The following is a 17,714-nucleotide window of genomic DNA, read 5'->3' as shown; positions in this document are numbered from 1 at the left end:
TATTACTGATATAATTAAATGGTAAGTTGTTCGTGGGCAACTAAGAAGCTAGTATCTACTAAAGTTCCTTTAAGTTCTAAAAAGTACAGGGCTCCACAGTGACCAGGGCTAAAATGAATGAGGGACACCCACACGGCCTTTCCCAGCTCTTAAGTACACTGTGGAAGAAAGAGCGCTGGGGGCCATGCTAAAGTCTAAAACGTGTGAAGTGTGCACAGGCAAAACACCGTACTCCGACTAAAGACTCTGTGGCTTGCAGGTCCAGTGTGGTACAGATACGGATTATACATTGGAGTGGTTTAGCCAGAAAGCAAAGCAAACATTTTAGGGATACAGAATTTTTTTTTTAAGGGATACAGAATTTATTTAATAAAGAATAATGTACCTGATCTTGGTATCTTTCCTAATCATTATAATTTGGGGAGAAAATAAACCAATCAATGATAGATACCTAGCACTTGTATTCCTTTATACAAGAACGTTTTAGAGCTATCTCCAATTTAAATTATTAGTTCTATTTCAATGGGAGTGCCCATGTATTTTAGGGTAAAGTTTGTCTAACAATAGTGCCAATATTAGTTTCATCTCAGTGCTATTAAATTCAAACAGCGGGCAGAGGAGAGGGAGGGAGAAGAGGGGGGCGCCCCTGACGGCGCCTCCTGGCCTCGGGGTGCTGCGCCCTCCTCCGCTTCCCCGCCGTGGGCCCTCGCCCCGCGGGCTGGGACGGGGGGCGTGGGGAGAGGCGTGGCGCGGACAAGAGTCCGGGGGCGCCGCAGGGCGGCCCCGCTGTCCCCTTTCCCGGGGGGGGCGGCGAGCAGGGCCGGGGGGCTGGTGGCGCGCGGCTGTCACCTCCGTGCGCGCACGCGTCCCTTCCCTCTGGCCCCGGCGGTAGGGAGAGGGAAGATGACGGCACGTGGGTGCTCGCGGGAGCCCTTGCGCTCTTTCTTTTCCACGAAAATAAAAAAAAATAATAATAAAAAAAAATAAATTCAAACAGCAATGAATTTAACTGCTCAGGCTATTATAAGGGGGTTGCTAAGCCCCTGAGGAAGCAGTCCAGAACAAGTCTATGACTTACTTCCATTCAGTCAGCAATTAAGAATTACTGTCTACAGACCACAGCCGAGTTTTACAGAGTAAAGTCTAGAAACTAGAATACTTCTTCACTTGAGATGTTTTCTTTCTTGACAATCATCTTGTAAATAATTTCTGTCTCAATACTACGGAAAGAGGCTTTACCAAATAAAGATTTGGTAAAATCTTTATTATTTTCCTTATTATAACATCTATTCAGGACACACGGCAGGTACACTTTCAGTACCTCTCTGTGAAAGGCAGCATTGCACTGTATTAGCTCTGGTTTCCCTCTGCCACCCCAAGCAGTTACCTGGCAAATGATACAAAGCATAATCCCTACCAGTACAGAGAAGATGCATCACATCACAAGTCCCTCCTTGATGCTTTTACCTTCTCTGAAGGTCAAAGTTTCCAGTACTGTGTCTGAACTTGTACTGAAATGCCTGCCATTAATAAAACAAAGATGGAATTAATATATTTTTCAATTGTAGGGGGTGAAGGAGGATTCTACAAAGGCGGATTTCACTTTCTAAGTAGCATTATATTGGTCTACATTAATAATTTTCCCAGCAGGCTGTCCATGATTTTACTTTGAACAATCGCAGCCTTTGTATCTCAAATGCCCTTACACGTGACATTTGATCAAAGTTTTAAAATGAGCAGCTAACGGAGGTGGAGAAAAGTGCTGCTCAGTAAGGCATTATACAAAGCCATCCCACAGCCCATTTGGAGGTTACTGAATGGTTGGATCACAGACACTTCCCAGGTAAACATTATATTCAGGCTTTAAGCTAAAATTTCTGTACACTGAATACTATATTTATTGCATGTCATCACCCTTTTCCTCCGGGAAACATCCCCTAAACATCACTGAAGCATGACAAAAGAAACTTCTTCAGTTCTTTTACACTGGTGTGTTTTTAAAGATAGATGCAAGAAACCAACAATTAAATGTATTCTTATTCAAGCTCTCTGTACACAGTCTTAAAAAAACATAAAGTCTGCCTCCTTGCCCCCCAAAAAAGATTCCAAGTAACTAAAGGACCTACATTATCAGTTCCAGAATTAGTGGCAGTCATTCTGATGAGATGGGATATGAAAGCAATACTAGTAACATCAGCTCATTAACTTATACCTAAAAGTCCTTATCCAAGGAAATACTCCCCAAAGAAATGGAGGAAGAAAAATTAGTAAAGGAAGTATCTCATACTTCAACATGCTATATAAGGAAAGACGGCTGAAAGGAAATCTTGCAGGGAATTTTATCCCTTTGAACTTTTAAATAAACTCTTCAGTAAGATTATGCAAACCAACTAAAGATGGGTCCTGATTAGAGGGAAAAAATGCACCCCTTCTCCAAGTCAGTTCTGGAGGCTTTCTCCGGAGTTGTGTTGAGTAAAGAAAGACCTCCTAACAAACCAGTGTTCTTTTCCACATGATCAGAGCTAATTGGCCCCCCTGCAGACTAAGTGACCAATCACATCAGCTTCAGCTGAAACCAGCCCCCACGACATTATAAACAGAGGAATGTGAACTGTAAACCCAGTCCAAGAAGAGAACCTACAAACTAGACTTGTAGATTAATTACTTTATCAAAAAGACAGATTGAAAATTTCCTCAAGACTTGCCTCTGTATATAGGCTGACCCAGCAAAAGAACTGGTGAGTACCTGAGATAATCTTCAATCCTATTTCTTTGCTTAAGGGAAACAAACAAATGAAAAAAATGACTGACAAATAGGGACAGAACTAGATATTGCCAATAGTTTTAAAACAAAGACATTATCTATAGGTAATACATTCCTTATTCTTTTTCCTCAATTTTAGAAACAGAGTAACGGTCTTATCGAAAGCATTATTGAAAATTTTCTTAACTGTTTTACTAAATGTGTACTAACTCTGAATTATAATACAGAAATGAGAGAAGAAAAATCATAGAAAAAATTCGGTGGCTTTTAGGGAAAAAAAATAGTGTCTTTTTCTTTTGGATGGCATTAAACAAAAAATGAGCATAAAATATACAGTAATACTGTAATCATGTAACAACTGTACTTATTATAACTTATATCTTAACTGTGTAATATGACCTGCACTACTACATTACAACATGACAGTAAAAGACCTAATTTTGAGCGCTACAATCTAATAAGTATTCAAATGAATTCATTATTCAGATGACCACTGAAGCAGTCAAAATATCATTTTTATAAGGTACAATTTTTTCCATCAAATTATTTATATGTGTACAAATATTTTTCTGGCCCACACAGAGAAATAGAAGCAAACCATACCGAGCTTCTATTCCATGTTCTACTGGGACCAATTTACAAAAATCATATAAATAGAGACAAAGACGAAGACAATAAAAAAGCACTTGTGTGCCTGTAGGGATACAAAAATTACCTTGATGGGAGGGAGATTCAGGATGGGAACACAAGTACATCCATCACTGATTCATGTCAATGTATGGCAAAAACCTCTACAATATTGTAATTAGCCTCCAATTAAAATAAATAAATTTTAAAAATTACTTTGAAATGTAATAATAGGAACATAATTTCTGTTCATCAAACATTTTTAAATTCGATATAAAGAAAATCTACATACATTAGGCAACAATAATTTAATGATTTAAATGTCATATGAGCAGATATAAAATCATATAGAAAAAATCATACAAGAAACTTGTAAGAGTTGAGGGAAATGGTAGTAAGTTTACAAACATGCAGGATTTTAAAGGAGCATGTTATTTAATTCCCTCTTTTCTTTCTTTCTCTAATATAAGGAAACCTGGCCAAGGGGATTGGCTGGCTTGCCCAAACTGACACAGCTATGTAACCAACAGAGCCAGAGCCCCGGTCAGCTACATTTCCCACCCTGTCTTCATTACGCTAAACCACACTGACTACACGAGTCCAAAGAATGGAATTATTCAGGGTAATCTGTTAAGTGGGGATCAAAGTCACTTTGCAACATCATATAGGTGTACAGATCTAGAACGGTTTTATACATAGAAAGGATAATGCTTCATTGTTTTGATATTAGCTTTCTGTTCACAGGCTTTTCCTTGTATTTATTCAGTTGCAAGAGAAATATGAAATTCATAAAAACCTAGATCAAGAGTGCTACAAAATCTGTAAGGAAGAAGTTACAATCCTGAAAAGGCCCAAATGACAACAGTTAATTTTAATAGCTATAGTATGTATACAAAGGTTATCCCCTCAGGTAACAAATTTTATAACTTAATGAAGCAAGCTGAAAATCAAGAACAACCATGGACCTCTCCCTTCATAAAAGACTGTGACACAATAAAACAATAAAAAATCAGTGGTTCCGTAAGTGGAACAGCACTAGTGTACAGGTCCACAGTGGGCGTTTTGGCACAGGCACAAAGCAAGAAACAATAAAAGTCTAAGCCATGGACAAAGCAAAACCACACAGCGGTTATAAACTTAGTGAAGGCAGCCAATTACCCTTTGCTGCTACATCCTTCAAGTGTCACAATGTCTTCTCTTTCACAAAATTATGACAAAGTATGACATTTATAAAATTATTTTCACATCTGATAAACTACAAATTTGGCAATGTTTTATAGGAACTCTTCTCCACATTTTAACTCTACTGTTCTGCAGAAGCCAAGACTAGATGGTAATAATTCTGGTTTTCAGTTCAGTTCAGTCAGTCATGTCCGACTCTGTAACTGCAGCACGTCAGGCCTCCCTGTCCATCACCAACTCACAGAGCCTACTCAAACTCTCTCCATCGATTCAGTGATGCCATCCAACCATCACATCCTGTTGTCCCCTTCTCCTCCCACCTTCAATCTTTCCCAGCATCAGGGTCTTTCCTAGTCAGTCAGTTCTTCGAATCAGGCGGCCAAAGTGTTAAGAGTTTCAGCTTCAGCACCAGTCCTTCCAATGAATAATCAGGACTGATTTCCTTTAGGACTGACTGGTTAGATCTCCCTGCAGTATAAGGGACTCTCGAGAGTCTTCTCCAACACCACAGTTCAAAAGCATCAATTCTTTGGTGCTCAGCTTTCATTATAGTCCAACTCTCACATCCATACATGACTCCTGGAAAAACCATAGCTTTGACTAGACAGAACTTTGTTCGCAAAGTAATGTCTCTGGTTTTTACTATGCTGTCTAGGTTGGTCACACCTGTTCTTTCAAGGAGCGTTTTTTAATTTCATGGCTGCAGTCACCATCTGCAGTGATTTGAGAGCCCCCCAAAATAAAGTCTCTCACTGTTTCCCCATCTATTTACCATGAAGTGATGGGACTGCATGCCATGATCTTTGTTTTATGAATGGTGAGTTTTAAGCCAACTTTTTCACTTTCATCAAGAGGCTCTTTCGTTCTTCCTCGCTTTCTGCCATAAGAGTGGTGTCATCTGCATATCTGAGGTTATTGATATTTCTGCCAGCTATCTTGACTCCAGTTTGTGCTTCATCCAGCCTGGCATTTTCCATGATGTGCTCTGCAGAGAAGTTAAATAAGCAGGGTGATATGCAGGGTAACAATACACAGCCTTGACATAATGCTTTCTCAATTTAGAATTAGCCTGTTGTTCCATGTCCAGTTCTACTGTTGCTTCCTGACTTGCATACAAATTTCTCAGAGGACAGGTCAGATGGTCCAGTATTTCCATCTCTTGAAGAATGCTTCACAGTTTGTTGTAATCCACACAGTCACAGCCTTTGGCGTAGTCAATAAAGCAGAAGTAGATGTTTTTCTGGAACTCTCTTGCTTTTCCGATGATCTAACAGATGTTGGCAATTTGATCTCTGGTTCCTCTGCCTTTTCTAAATCCAGCTTGAACATCTGGAAGCTCACAGTTCACATATTGTTGAAGCCTGGCTTGCAGAATTGTAAGCATTACTTTGCTAGTATGTGAGATGAGTGCAATTGTGTGGTAGTCTGAACATTCTTTGGCATTGCCTTTCTTTGGGACTGGAATGAAAATTGACCTTTTGTAGTCCTGCGGCCACTCCTAAATTTTCCAAATTTTCTGGCATATTGAGTGCAGCACTTTAACAGCATCACCTTTTAGGATTTTAAATAGCTCAACTGGAATTCCATCACCTCCACTAGCTTTGTTCCTAGTGATGCTTCCTAACGCCCACATGACTTCACACTCCAGGATGTTTGACTCTAGGTGAGTGATCACACCATCATGGTTATCTGGGTCATGAAGACCTTTTTGTATAGTTCCTCGGGGTATTCTTGCCACCTCTTCTCAACATCTTCTGCTTCTGTTAGATTCATACCATTTCTGTCCTTTATTGAGCCCATCTTTTCATGAAATGTTCCCTTGGTATCTCCAATTTTCTTGAAGAGATCTCTAGTCTTTCCCATTCTATTGTTTTCCTCTATTTCTTCATATTGTTCAATTAAGAAGGTTTTCTTATTTCTCCTTGCTATTCTCCGGAACTCTGCATTCAGTTGGGTATATCTTTCCTTTTCTCCTTTGCTTTTTGCTTCTCTTCTTTACTCAGCTATTTGTAATGCCTCCTCAGACAACCGTTTTACCTTTTTGCATTTCTTTTCCTTGGGGATGGTCTTGATCACTGCCTCCTGTACAATGTCATGAACGTCCGTCCACAGTTCTTCAGATACTCTACCAGATCTAATCCCTTGAATCTATTTGTCACCTCCACTGTATAATCGTAAGGGATTTGATTTAGGTCATAGCTGGATGGTCTAGTGGTTTTCTCTACTTTCAATTTAAGTCTGAATTTTACTATAAGGAGTTCATGATCTTAGCCAGTCAGCTCCCAGTCTTGTTTTTGCTGACTGTATAGAGCTTCTCCATCTTCGGCTATAAAGAATATAATCAGTCTGATTTCGGTATTGACCATCTGGTGATGTCCATGTGTAGAGTCTTCTCTCGTGTTGTTGGAAGAGGGTGTTTGCCATGACCAGTGCATCCTCTTGGCAAAACTCTGTTAGCTGTTGCCCTGCTTCATTTTGTATTCCAGGGCCAAACTTGCCTGTTACTCCAGCTATCTCTTGGTTTCCTACTTTTGCATTCCATTCCCTATAATGAAAAGGACATCTTTTGGAGGTGTTAGTTCTAGAAGGTCTTGTAGGTCTTCATGGAACCATTCAGCTTCTTCAACATTACTGGCTGCGGCACAGACTTGGATTACTGTGATAGTGAACTGTTTGACTTGGAAACGAACAGAGATCATTCTGTCGTTTTTGAGATTGCATCCAAGTACTGCATTTTGGACTCTCTTGTTGATTATGAGGCCTACTCCATTTCTTCTCTAAGGGATCCGTGCCCACAGTAGTAGATATAATGGTCATCTGAGTTAAATTCACCCATTCTAGTCCATTTTAGCTCAACGATTCCTAAAATGTCGATGTTTACTCTTGCCATCTCCAGGTTTGACCACTTCCAATTTACCTTGATTCATAGACCTAACATTCCAAGTTCCTATGCAACATTGTTCTCTACAGCATTGAATTTTACTTCCATCACCAGTCGCATCCACACCTGGGTGTTGTTTTTGCTTTGGCTCTATCTCTTCATTCTTTCTGGAGTTATTTCTCCACTGTTCTCCAGTAGCATATTGGGCACCTACTGACCTGGGGAGCTCATCTTTCAGTGTCCTATCTTTTTGCCTTTTCTTACTGTTCATGGAGTTCTCAAGGCAAGAATACTGAAGTGGTTTGCCATTCTCTTCTCCAGTGGACCACGTTTTGTCAGAACTCTCCACTATGACCCGTCTGTCTTGGGTGGCCCTACATGGCATGGCTCATAGTTCCACTGAGTCAGACACGGCTGTGGTTCATATGATCAGTTTGATTAGTTTTCTGTGACTGTGGTTTTCATTCTCTCTGCCCTCTGATAGATAAAGATAAGAGGCTTATGGAAACTTCCTTACTAATCTTCTAATCATGCAAGATATCTACCTTAACTGAAAATATATTTCTTGTCTACAAATCACAGGTCTTTGCCTAAGCATTTTTGAAGAATACTCATGAGGGCTCTTTGACAAAACTAGTCAAATGGAACATTGTGTTATTCACAAAGGCTTACTAGGGTCAAATGTCAATTTTAGAGGCAATACAGCACTGACTCTGGTCTACAGACTGAGCAGGAATTCACCACTACTTACTATTTGTGATCTTAGGAAATACACTGTGCCTCGGCTTCATTACCTATAAAGCTGCATTAATAATGGTACTTATTACTATGAAGGTTAAGAAACACTGGGCTGCTTAGGTGGCTCAGTGGTAAAGAACCCGCCGGCCAATGCAGGAGACAGACACACACTGGATCCCTGGGTCGGGAAGATCCCCTGGAGGAGGAAATGGCAACCCACTCCAGTATTCCTGCCTAAAGAATCCTATTGACTGAGAAGTATGGTGGGCTACAGTCCATGGGATTGCAAAGAGTCAGACACGACAGAGCACTCATGTGCACATAAGAAGCATTATTAATACCAATAAAGCAACAAATAGCCCATGAGGTTACTCTGTGTCTGGCACTGCTATTGGCTTCACATGTTACGTGTCTGGTACGATCCCTGTCAAATAATAAATAATCTATATTAGCTAATATAATTAATCAATATTGACATAAAAATTATGAATAAAACGATCAATGATTTAAAATGGATACTTGAGACTTATGGGGACAGAAAGAGCATCTACTAAAGATGCTACAAATTAGGCTGTCAAAGATGATCTTGTGAATGCAGTATCAATTATCTTGAGAAGAATTCTCTTACCAAACTCTCTAAATGAGACAGCTTCTTATAGTTTAAAAAAAAAAACCCAACTGTAAAGTTAGCCAGATTTGGAAAATAATCCAAATGCCCTGTGAAAATTAGGATCTTCAGTGATTTCATCTGAAAAATGGGATAGGAATGTCTATGTTGCTGAGATCCCAAAGTATTAGAGACAATGCAATAAGAAAGCATCTAGCAAAATGCTTATGAGTATTTTATTATTATAATTTACGAAACAGCAGATATCAGGTCTTCTAAAACATCAAAAAATCTGATAAAATGAGTCATTAAATAGCTATGCCAAGAAAAAAAAATAAACACTAAATAAAATGATAATTACAACTGGTTAGGATAATAAATTATAAAACATTAAGGTCCTAAGAATTTTAAAAATTTATAATATGAAACTGAAATGACCATGTAATCTAAATAAATTTAACAGTCATCCCAGTGTTCCATCAGCAACTCAAGCCTAAAGAAAATATAAGAGAATGTCTCTAATATCAGCAATAAATGCTAAATCAGCCCAAGGACAAAAGGGAAAGTACTCGGCTGCTAAGGTCCAATTCCAACATGGGAAGGCAGCCTCCAAAACCCCAAAGTTCCTAAACAGAGGAGGGTCCTGCAAACTCAAGCAATAGCCTAGCTCCACACGCCTCCAGTTACCTTCTTAAGCATCGCTGTCATTCAAAAGGGAGGAAGGTGACACGCAACACTTCCAAGGGCATCTACTTCTAAAGGAAGAAGCCGAAAAAAATAAGAGTCACACACAAACCCCAAGTACTGGACTGAGGCAGAGAAGAAAGGAGCACTCAAGGGAAGCAAAGTCGCATCTCCCGGTCTGTTCCTGGCTGCCTCTGCTTAAGTCCTCTGCACCTCTGTCTTATGCAAGGATGGTCACACGGAAAGCACACGTTAGACTTCTGCTCACCACACAGAAAACATCAACACAGATGAAAAATGACTACAGTTAAAAACTAGTTTTATTAATGCTTTAACAATTGCCATTTGATGTCTTAATGATTATTTCAGTTCATTTAACTTGAAGCTTTTTCTTCTGGATCATTTACTTTTGAAATTAATATTACCTTGGAATCTCTACCTCAAATTTCTTATCTCTCTACTCTACTATGTAGTCAGAACCAAGAGTATTCAAAAGGCTGGCAATCCACCAGCCATAGAAGGAAAGACTCCATGAAAATGGCCACAAAGTAACAAAAACAAATAAAATATAATTATGAAATTTCAACAGGCTAATTATAAAGCATACAATAGAACTACAAATCTCTAAAAGTTTAATCTTATCCTATCGCTGAGCTTGCCTTCCAAACATTTTCAGTTAAACGCTACACTTCTAAATGATTCCTATTTATTTAAACAAAGGAACACATATTTAATATTCCTTTTCATTATTCAGTTATAAGTTCTTAATTAATTTAAAGAAGTTATTTACACATAATGTTGCATCAAATAAACACACTTGAAGCCTGGACTTGTGCAAGAAAAAGACAAAAGTGTCAGAAGAGACATGAATGGTAACCCCAGCCCTCAGAAGTTTTTTAAAATGCCAAACAGGATTTTAACAGTTCTTAAAGGAACCAGTATGAGGTATCTCAAGGCAATTCATGATGAGCTATCAAACTAATGACTAAGTCAGTGAATGCTCCCTTATGCAAAAAGAGAAAACAGAAAGAGCTATCAGACTGGGAAAAGCCTGCCCAGTAGTCAGGGAAGCATTCCCCAAAAAAAAAAGAAAATTACAAAACCAGGATTTACTGATATTAACTATGAAACAGTTTAGGGTTTACTAATACACTCTCGATTTCAGAGCATTACAGCCTGAGATGGATGGCAGTCACTGCAAAGTTATTGCTCCTCTCCTGACTCAGAGACGCCGGAGGATGGTTACCAAGGATGGTCACAGCACACTTCAAATGGATGGCGCGCAAACAGGTCTTGCGTATCTTCGAGACGCCTGGGGAACCCTAATCGACATGCGCTGGCGTTGGATGATGCTGGTCTTCTCCGCCTCTTTTGTCACCCACTGGCTTGTCTTTGCAGTGCTCTGGTATGTTCTAGCTGAGATGAATGGTGACCTGGGACTAGATCATGACGCCCCACCTGAAAACCACACTATCTGTGTCAAGTACATCACCAGTTTCGCAGCGGCATTCTCCTTCTCCCTGGAGACACAGCTCACCATTGGTTACGGCACCATGTTCCCCAGCGGTGACTGTCCAAGTGCAATCGCCCTGCTTGCCATACAAATGCTCCTAGGCCTCATGCTAGAGGCTTTTATCACAGGTAATTGTTTTTGTTCTTTAAAAAAGCATAGGAATGTTTTGGAATGGGTATAGTCAGTTATAAGCAATCGTATTCCAGAATAATATATTTGCATTACTGACAAGTAATGCCTGAGACTGAGAAGAAAGAGTCAAGGGTCAAACAACTGGAGAAATTTTTAAAAACTTGACTCTGTATTTAAACTTTACCTACTGAAACTTAAGAAAAAAGGGATCACTGTAATTTTGCTCATGAACAAAAAAATCTAACAGGAATTTTTCAAAGGAGCTAAATATTTTCTTAAATAAGTGAATAAATATGTTCAATGCATATTACTGACAGTCATTTTTACCTAGAAGAATCTGTTCTTTTTTTAAACATTTACTGGGTTAGAATTTTCTCCTGAGTTCATCTTTTCAACATTTACTCAATACTAGTGAGCCCAGAGCAGCACAGTCAGTATTGCATGATAGAGAACAAGAATATACATCCTTAGCATAAAATACATATATATATACATATTTGGCTTCCTTTTATGTATTTTACTTTAATGCACTTAAAGCATGATTTTGATAAGAGGTCCCTAGACCTCACCAGCCTGCCAACATCTGTGGCATAGCAGTTAAGAAACCCTGATCTGGAGTTGTTGCGGGGGGCGGGGGGGGTGGTTGGCACGCACAAGGAGGATGCACTTGAAGTGTACACTCAAATCACCTGAGAGCCAGAGCCTTTTTAAAAGAAAAAAGGTTTTGTATAAATTTCAAAGCTAAAAGTTCTTTAATGGACCACTTGTTCTACTGGTCCCTTCCCTACCCGAAATCATTCTACTATGAATCTAACCTCTATTTCAACTTGAAGTAATCTGGTGGCAATGAAATTGCATTTATTTTCTGTTACCTTTCTTTTTAAAGTAGGGGTAGGAATATAGGCAATGACCACTCTGACTTTCTAACAAACTTAAAAAGTTTTACACTTCTATGTGACAAATGAATTTTCCTTATCCATTCTGAAATCAGTTTTAAAATAAGAATGTATATACTGTTTTGAAAAAAGCTTCAGGCTAATGAAAAATCAGTAAGTTGAATTTCTGAAATATTTGGCAGGCACGACACTAAGAAATGTATAACAATTTGCTACATCCTTGTCATTCAGAAAAGGTAATGACATTTCTAGTGTTCATTCTAAAAAAAAACTCAATGGTTTCTAATTTAGGTGCCTTTGTGGCGAAGATTGCCCGGCCAAAAAATCGAGCTTTCTCAATTTGCTTTACTGACTTAGCAGTAGTAGCTCAGATAGATGGCAAACCTAACCTCATTTTCCAAGTGGCCAACACCCGACCTAGCCCTCTAACCAATGTCCGGGTCTCAGCGATACTCTATCAGGAACGAGAAAACGGCAAACTCTACCAGACCAGTGTGGACTTCCACCTTGACGGCACCAGTTCTGAGGAGTGTCCATTCTTTATCTTTCCACTCACCTACTACCACTCTATTACACCATCAAGTCCTCTGGCTACTCTGCTCCAGCATGAAAACCCTCCCCACTTTGAACTAGTCGTGTTCCTTTCAGCAACGCAGGAAGGCACTGGAGAAACGTGCCAGAGGAGGACATCCTACCTGCCCTCCGAGATCATGTTACATCACTGTTTTGCATCTCTGTTGACCCGAGGCTCCAAGGGGGAATATCAAATCAAGATGGAGAATTTTGACAAGACTATTCCGGAATTTCAAACTCCTCTGGTCTCCAAGAGCCCAAACAGGACTGACCTGGACATCCACATCAAAGGACAAAGCATTGACAGTTTTCAGATCTCTGAAACAGGACTGATAGAGTAAGAAGTATCTATTTTAGCACCCTATTTTCTAATGTATTAAATACACTCAGCCAGTCATGCAGCTATTTTTCCTTCATTGTATCTCATGTTTTCTTTTTCCAATGCTGATCACGTCTTTCTGACTACATCATGATAAGCAAGCCTCCACCCATAAAAAATGGCTGAGCTAATAATACACGTTGCAGAAAAATAACATTATACAAAATTTCTCTTGGTGGTTATCTGCTGAAATCAATGCATCTGAAAGTAACAGATATGTATATGTATAACATATGTATAACGACAGAAATGCTGTTGGTAAGTTTGTATGAATGTGGTATGATACCAGTAACAAAGAAAAAATGGACACACTTTACACAGCTGAACTCTAGGTAAATCAGTCATATACTTCTCATTTTCATCTGTAAGTCGGAGCAAAAGTCTAGTTTCAAACCTATCTCCCTGGGTAGAATGATGATTTCACAATATTTAGTGAACATCCTTTTAAAATTGCTACTTTTTTCAAGACAACAAAGATCATTCCTTTGGTTCCTTATAAAATCAAACTGTTGGGTAAATATTACCCTCTTAATTTTTAATAGCTCAGAACAAAAATTCACAAGAAAACACCAAAAAAATAGATTTAACTATAACTGTAAAAGCATTTGGGCATGACACTCAAACAAACTCACATATTCATATATTTGTGGCAGAAAGTGATCAGAGCAAGTAAAACAAGCACTAGTCTGATGGAAACTGCAGGGTAGTATTGGGCAAAGAGATGCAAAATTTTATATACTTTAAAGCTATTATGCACATTAATCAAACAGTGATTTAAAAATTACAACTCTTCACCTGAATGACTTCCGACCAAAATAAGAACCTTCCCTTTCTACTTAGGGTCCATTCAATGGTATAAAAACCTCATAGATGCAAATATATTTATGCTTTTGTAGATATAAAGGTTTAGATATAATTTAACTCTGGGGGAAAAACTACCACTAGAAAAAGCAAAAAATAATTAGGCAATGAAGCATTTTCAAAACCAAGTTCCTGTTTCAAACTTCAAACAGGTTTTTCTATAAACACAAAATGAGTGTTTATTCACTAGTAGGAGGCTGGACTAGATAAACTATTATTTCTTTCCAAATCTAATACTCCATGAAAATTATGCTTTCTCTGCTGTTTTAATTTTACATATAATAACATGAACCCTTTCCCTTACCTCTGGTTTAACTTAAGACTATCCTTTGTATACGTGTCATTTCCATTAAAAAAAAAAAAACCAAACCAACCTATCAGATTTCAAACAGATTTGTTGCTGCTCTTCTGAAATCTCCCTTATCCAGTCCTATGCTTGCAAACGGAAAGATGAACCCTCCTCACTGGTGATGACCCACGCAGGAATCATTTCTTCAAGTAAATACTAGCCAGTAAAGGCAAGCAGTTGTGAAAAGCAGGGCACAGCAGCAAGTCACATTTTCGTATTCTTTGACCAAAAGGAGAAGAAAATAAAGAACCCTGGAGTGGTCTAAGACTGATAATAGCAAAGTATATCAAGGACACGGAAACTTAATTATTGAGAACTTTTGCAGTTTAAAAATCTTAGGCATTCTTAAGTATTAGCTACACAGACAGATTTTTTTCCAACCCAAGACTATTGTAACACGACAGACAGCAGGAATTCCTATTTCTATAATAAAGTAACAAAATTCACCTAACCTGTGAAAATAAAGTAGTACTGAAGATTTACATGGTATGTTTTTTCCTAAGAGCTTCACATCACTTACACAGGTCACACAGAGAGGATGCCCAAAGTGGCATAACTAGGACGTGGACAGGCCTGTCTGGGCTCTCAGTCTCAATACAGATGCAGGGCCTTCTCCATTCAAGTCAGAGGAATCTTCTAACATACTATTTATACATAAACTTTGCATTTGAAAATTAGATACAACTTTCCCTAGACACAGACGCACTACCCCCCAAAAAACTCCATTGGTATACTAATGCTATAAAATAACAGACAGCTAAAACATGCAATCAAATACTTCTGTCTAGGAGATTGAAAACTTCTGAAAGAATGAAACTGCATGTTGTTCCTCAACATCTCCCACAGCATCTATAAACCGGCATCTAATGACTACCAGCGATGAGAAATGATCACCACACGGCACACTAAGACGTTCCAAAACCTGATTTTAGCTGAAAATTTTAAACCAACATTTCAGATCAACAAACATGAACAACCAATGCCTTATACCATGTTAGGTTCTGTATGTACCCAGAAGGAGGCAAGATATGTATGCATCATCCTAATAAACAGAGAATACACAGTAAAAGAGATCTGGTTTGAAAGGGTCCTTTAACTACTGAAAGGTGGCAATAAGCGGGAGTCATAAAAGGTCTGAATCAACAGTAACAGGATAAAGAAAAAAAAAATGGATCATTTTGCCTCATTCTGCTCACTAATGTGAATGAGCAACTCCAACTCGTGTTTAATAGAATGACAGGTATCAGGGATGAATGGGGAAGAGCAAAGTAAGAAGTGGGTAGGGGAAGAGAATGCTTGAAAAGAATAAACAAAATCCCAATCACCTGGTCATTAGCCTACATCTGGATCCACAGTCAATGTGGAAAAGGGTCAAATATTACAAGAATAGTAGTGGGTGGGCATCCTTCAAACATGAAGAGGGGACACAGGAAGACAGGAGGTCTGGGATTCAAAAATATGTTTAGTCAATACTTCTGGATAAATGGAACAGACATGGCTTAGAAAAGGTAGAGCAGGAAGCAATTATAAAAATACTGGAAAATGATCTATGAAATATCAAAACCCTAGGCATATGGAACAATTTAACAAGAGAGTTTTAAACTCAAAAATTCTTGGAATGTATCTTTACCTGAATACTTTCTATACACTTAGAACCTAGTAAGGGCTTCCCTGATGGCAGAGACAGTAAAGAATCTGCCTGAAATGTGGCAGACGTGGGTTCAATCCCTGGGTTGTGAAGATCACCTGCAGGAGGGCATGGCAACCTCTCTGATATTCTTGCCTGGAAAACTGCCATGGACAGAGGAGCATGGCAGGCTACAGTCCTTGGAGTCGCAAAGAGTCGGACGTGACTGAGTGACTAAGCACACAGTATATGGAAATACAACTGATTTTTGTGTACTGATTCTGAAGCATACAACAGTGCTGTATTCACTTACTGGTGTTAATAGCTATTCTATGGATTCTTTAGGATTTTCTATATCATGTCATCTTCGAACAGAGGTAATTTTACTTCTTCCCTTCCAATCTGGATCCTTTCTATGTCCTTTTTTAGCCTAAGAGCTTGGCTAAAACTTCCAACACAATGTTCGATATCAATAGTGAAAGCAGATACACTATCTTGTTCCCAATCTAAGAAGAAAAGCTTTCAATCTTTCGTCACTGACTATAATGTTGGTTATGCGTTTTTCATAAATCTGCTTAATTATACTAAGTTCACTTCTATTCCTAGTTCGTTAAGTTTGCTTATCATGAAACAGTGTTGAATTTCGTCAAATGCCTTTTCTGAGGCAACTGAAGTGATTAAGTGCTTTTCTTTTCTTCATTCTATTAATGGGGTATGTTATATTGATTTTATGCTGCACCACCCTGGAATTCTGGGGATAAACTCCACTTAGCCATGGTGTTTAATTCTTTTGATATGCTGTTGGACTCGGTCTGTATTACAGGTGTATTTTGACAATTAAAGATACACACACAAAAATAAATTGCTTAAACATACTAAATGTTAACAAGTAATTATTTCTACACGGTAAGTTTATAGGTTAAGATTTCCCTCTTCCTATTTTCTGTATTTTCTACAACCAATATGAATATCTTTTACAGCAAAAGTCAGTATTTTACTGATTTTTCTCACATATGAAATATTATATAGCAGAGATGAACAAGCTGAAACCATGTGTGTGAATATGAAATCTAAAAACTATTACTCAAAGAAAAAAGGAGCTGCAGAATATAATATACAGTAAGCTATCTTCAGTATGGGCTTCCCTGGTGGCTTATATATTAAAGAATCTGCCTGCAACGAGGGAGACCTGGGTTCAATCTCTGGGTCGGGAAGATCCCCTGGAGAAGGAAATGGGTACCCACTTCAGTATTCTTCCTTGAGATATTCCATGAACTGAGGAGCCTAGCAGCCTATAGTCCATGTACCATTTATAACCCTATTAAAAAACTCTTAGGAGCATATGGATACCCAAATATGTAATGACAATATCAAAACGCGAATGATGAAAGTAATCTGATTCATAGTAATTCCTGGGAATGCATAAAGGGGCACACACCAGACAGTCTCAAATGGATGAGAAATTTTGTTTCTTCAAACAAAGGTATAGATTATTTTAAGATTAGAAGTATTTGAGTTGAAAATATTCAGATCTTTGTAATAATATTCTCTATACTATTTGACATGCTTCAAAATAAAAATATTTTTGAGAAAAATTCAACGAGATGTCAGATTTTTTTAAAGGAAATTTACCACTTTTGAAAAGGAACTTTTCAGCAATTACTGGAAATAGGACCCTTCCCTTCCCATGTATTATTCTTTACAACCATAACACCTTTTGGTCAATGAAAATATTTTCTGATGACTCTAGATGATACTGGGTTTCATGAATAAAGACAGAATTACTAGGCTGACTTTGGACTTCCCTGGTAGCTCAGCTGGTAAAGAATCCACCTGCAATGCAGGAGACCCCAGTTCATTTGCAGGGTCAGGAAGATCCCCTGGAGAAGGGATAGGCTACC

At 38.5% G+C, this 17,714-nt stretch overlaps 2 protein-coding genes across 4 annotated transcripts in view; one reads left to right on the top strand and one right to left on the bottom strand.

Moving 5' to 3' along the window:
- Window positions 1-12,855, bottom strand: part of LOC136154719 (acetylcholine receptor subunit gamma-like) — a 34,516-nt gene extending 21,661 nt beyond the window's left edge. For both annotated transcript variants that reach the window (XR_010660510.1, XM_065916884.1), the window contains exon 1: window positions 12,720-12,855. Coding sequence is in view for 1 of the 2 variants with exons in the window: in XM_065916884.1 (XP_065772956.1) it covers window positions 12,720-12,736 (17 nt within the window). In the remaining variant the exon portion in view is untranslated. The remainder of the gene's footprint in view (window positions 1-12,719) is intronic.
- LOC136154672 (inward rectifier potassium channel 13-like) lies at window positions 1,527-14,213 on the top strand. 2 transcript variants are annotated; one of them, XM_065916868.1, is made up of 3 exons: window positions 1,527-2,738; window positions 10,649-11,124; window positions 12,316-14,213. In XM_065916868.1, the coding sequence occupies exons 2-3, from the start codon at window positions 10,665-10,667 to the stop codon at window positions 12,936-12,938; spliced, it is 1,083 nt and encodes a 360-aa protein (XP_065772940.1). In that variant the 5' UTR covers window positions 1,527-2,738; window positions 10,649-10,664; the 3' UTR covers window positions 12,939-14,213. The 2 variants fall into 2 exon arrangements, with proteins under 2 accessions (XP_065772940.1, XP_065772934.1); XM_065916862.1 differs by lacking the exon at window positions 1,527-2,738 and having other exon boundaries at window positions 3,137-11,124.
- Window positions 14,214-17,714: the final 3,501 nt, after the last annotated feature.

The sequence above is a fragment of the Muntiacus reevesi genome, chromosome 1 (assembly GCF_963930625.1).
Source record: "Muntiacus reevesi chromosome 1, mMunRee1.1, whole genome shotgun sequence".
In the NCBI taxonomy this organism is placed as follows: domain Eukaryota; kingdom Metazoa; phylum Chordata; class Mammalia; order Artiodactyla; family Cervidae; genus Muntiacus; species Muntiacus reevesi.
The sequence above is the reverse complement of the archived record's forward strand: the minus strand, read 5'-3'. Positions and strand labels throughout refer to the sequence as shown.